Source organism: Phytophthora sojae (assembly GCF_000149755.1).
Source record: "Phytophthora sojae unplaced genomic scaffold PHYSOscaffold_1, whole genome shotgun sequence".
Taxonomy (NCBI): domain Eukaryota; phylum Oomycota; class Peronosporomycetes; order Peronosporales; family Peronosporaceae; genus Phytophthora; species Phytophthora sojae.
In genome coordinates this window covers 13,314,458-13,317,749 of record NW_009258115.1, presented here as the reverse complement: position 1 = coordinate 13,317,749, position 3,292 = coordinate 13,314,458, and the positions used below count along the sequence as shown (strand labels likewise).

General features: G+C 47.0%; 1 protein-coding gene across 1 annotated transcript; it reads right to left on the bottom strand.

Moving 5' to 3' along the window:
* Positions 1–465: 465 nt before the first annotated feature.
* PHYSODRAFT_324075 (hypothetical protein) lies at positions 466–3,278 on the bottom strand (the record flags this gene model as incomplete). The annotated part of the gene is made up of 5 exons (XM_009519742.1): positions 466–510; positions 606–721; positions 1,406–1,579; positions 2,262–2,435; positions 3,107–3,278. Coding segments are annotated over 5 exons (681 nt in total), but the record flags the coding sequence as incomplete, so codon positions are not given.
* Positions 3,279–3,292: the final 14 nt, after the last annotated feature.

Genomic DNA, 3,292 nt, shown 5'->3' with positions numbered 1-3,292 from the left:
TTATTTTTCGGCTGCCCTGCCGGCAATAGTTAGCCTGCCGTTTACTAGAGGTGAAAGACGATCGGTCTTAGCCGCTTTTGACGTGTGCGCCTTTTCACGTGGGAGTCTACTACAGGAACCTTTGATCGTTTAGCTTTTCACGAGGCTTTCAGAACAAAAAAATGCTCCGTACATTAATCCATGGCCGCTCCCGAGGTACTTGCAAGCAGTGGTTAGATGCTGTGACTCGCTATAGTTTTCATTTTGTTTTTCAGGTCCATTGTTATCCTAGATAACGCAAAAATCCACATGTACCGCGAGCAGGGCTGCCGAATATGGTATTGTCATTTATTAGCGCAGATAGAGCCTCATAAATAATGCCAGGATCTTGTCATTTGTATCTGCATAAATTATGTAATGTATTCGAGCAATAAATAAATAATGTGGTGCAACTTCAACGGGGTATTAGACGTACTGTTACTCACACTAATTGACGCTATCGACTGTCGAAACGTCCCAGAAGTCACCATTCTCACGCAGAAACAAAATTGTTTCCAGCGTAGCGGACTGGAGACTGTTGCGCTCTTGAGCAAACGTGGTACGCGCCACGCTGAAAACCGCTCGACCTTGTTCGAGGTCGGCGGGATGCTGGAGATGAGGTCGTAGCGGGGCGTTCGCGCCTCGAGCCGGCGACGCTTCTCGAGACGCTGGACAAACGAGCCCTCTGGATCCTCGCCGCCGTCTTCCGCACCGTTCGTGAGATAGTATCATAAATTATGAGTGTGGAATAGTAATCTGGTATCATAAATAATGGTACGGTCTAAGCCACCGCTCATAAATTATGCAATAATATTTATAACAATTACTTGAGCGTCAATTTATTTTTCGGCTGCCCTGCCGGCAATAGTTAGCCTGCCGTTTACTAGAGGTGAAAGACGATCGGTCTTAGCCGCTTTTGACGTGGGCGCCTTTTTCGCGTGGGAGTCTACTACAGGAACCTTTGATCGTTTAGCTTTTCACGAGGCTTTCAGAACAAAAAAATGCTCCGTACATTAATCCATGGCCGCTCCCGAGGTACTTGCAAGCAGTGGTTCGATGCTGCGACTCGCTATAGTTTTCATTTTGTTTTTCAGGTCCATTGTTATCCTAGATAACGCAAAAATCCACATGTACCGCGAGCAGGGCTGCCGAATATGGTATTGTCATTTATTAGCGCAGATAGAGCCTCATAAATAATGCCAGGATCTTGTCATTTGTATCTGCATAAATTATGTAATGTATTCGAGCAATAAATAAATAATGTGGTGCAACTTCAACGGGGTATTAGACGTACTGTTTCTCACACTAATTGACGCTATCGACTGTCGAAACGTCCCAGAAGTCACCATTCTCACGCAGAAACAAAATTGTTTCCAGCGTAGCGGACTGGAGACTGTTGCGCTCTTGAGCAAACGTGGTACGCGCCACGCTGAAAACCGCTCGACCTTGTTCGAGGTCGGCGGGATGCTGGAGATGAGGTCGTAGCGGGGCGTTCGCGCCTCGAGCCGGCGACGCTTCTCGAGACGCTGGACAAACGAGCCCTCTGGATCCTCGCCGCCGTCTTCCGCACCGTTCGTGAGATAGTATCATAAATTATGAGTGTGGAATAGTAATCTGGTATCATAAATAATGGTACGGTCTAAGCCACCGCTCATAAATTATGCAATAATATTTATAACAATTACTTGAGCGTCAATTTATTTTTCGGCTGCCCTGCCGGCAATAGTTAGCCTGCCGTTTACTAGAGGTGAAAGACGATCGGTCTTAGCCGCTTTTGACGTGGGCGTCTTTTTCGCGTGGGAGTCTACTACAGGAACCTTTGATCGTTTAGCTTTTCACGAGGCTTTCAGAACAAAAAATGCTCCGTACATTAATCCATGGCCGCTCCCGAGGTACTTGCAAGCAGTGGTTCGATGCTGTGACTCGCTATAGTTTTCATTTTGTTTTTCAGGTCCATTGTTATCCTAGATAACGCAAAAATCCACATGTACCGCGAGCAGGGCTGCCGAATATGGTATTTTCATTTATTAGCGCAGATAGAGCCTCATAAATAATGCCAGGATCTTGTCATTTGTATCTGCATAAATTATGTAATGTATTCGAGCAATAAATAAATAATGTGGTGCAACTTCAACGGGTATTAGACGTACTGTTACTCACACTAATTGACGCTATCGACTGTCGAAACGTCCCAGAAGTCACCATTCTCACGCAGAAACAAAATTGTTTCCAGCGTAGCGGACTGGAGACTGTTGCGCTCTTGAGCAAACGTGGTACGCGCCACGCTGAAAACCGCTCGACCTTGTTCGAGGTCGGCGGGATGCTGGAGATGAGGTCGTAGCGGGGCGTTCGCGCCTCGAGCCGGCGACGCTTCTCGAGACGCTGGACAAACGAGCCCTCTGGATTCTCGCCGCCGTCTTCCGCACCGGTATCATAAATTATGAGTGTGGAATAGTAATCTGGTATCATAAATAATGGTACGGTCTAAGCCACCGCTCATAAATTATGCAATAATATTTATAACAATTACTTGAGCGTCAATTTATTTTTCGGCTGCCCTGCCGGCAATAGTTAGCCTGTCGTTTACTAGAGGTGAAAGACGATCGGTCTTAGCCGCTTTTGACGTGGGCGCCTTTTTCGCGTGGGAGTCTACTACAGGAACCTTTGATCGTTTAGCTTTTCACGAGGCTTTCAGAACAAAAAATGCTCCGTACATTAATCCATGGCCGCTCCCGAGGTACTTGCAAGCAGTGGTTCGATGCTGTGACTCGCTATAGTTTTCATTTTGTTTTTCAGGTCCATTGTTATCCTAGATAACGCAAAAATCCACATGTACCGCGAGCAGGGCTGCCGAATATGGTATTTTCATTTATTAGCGCAGATAGAGCCTCATAAATAATGCCAGGATCTTGTCATTTGTATCTGCATAAATTATGTAATGTATTCGAGCAATAAATAAATAATGTGGTGCAACTTCAACGGGTATTAGACGTACTGTTACTCACACTAATTGACGCTATCGACTGTCGAAACGTCCCAGAAGTCACCATTCTCACGCAGAAACAAAATTGTTTCCAGCGTAGCGGACTGGAGACTGTTGCGCTCTTGAGCAAACGTGGTACGCGCCACGCTGAAAACCGCTCGACCTTGTTCGAGGTCGGCGGGATGCTGGAGATGAGGTCGTAGCGGGGCGTTCGCGCCTCGAGCCGGCGACGCTTCTCGAGACGCTGGACAAACGAGCCCTCTGGATTCTCGCCGCCGTCTTCCGCACCGG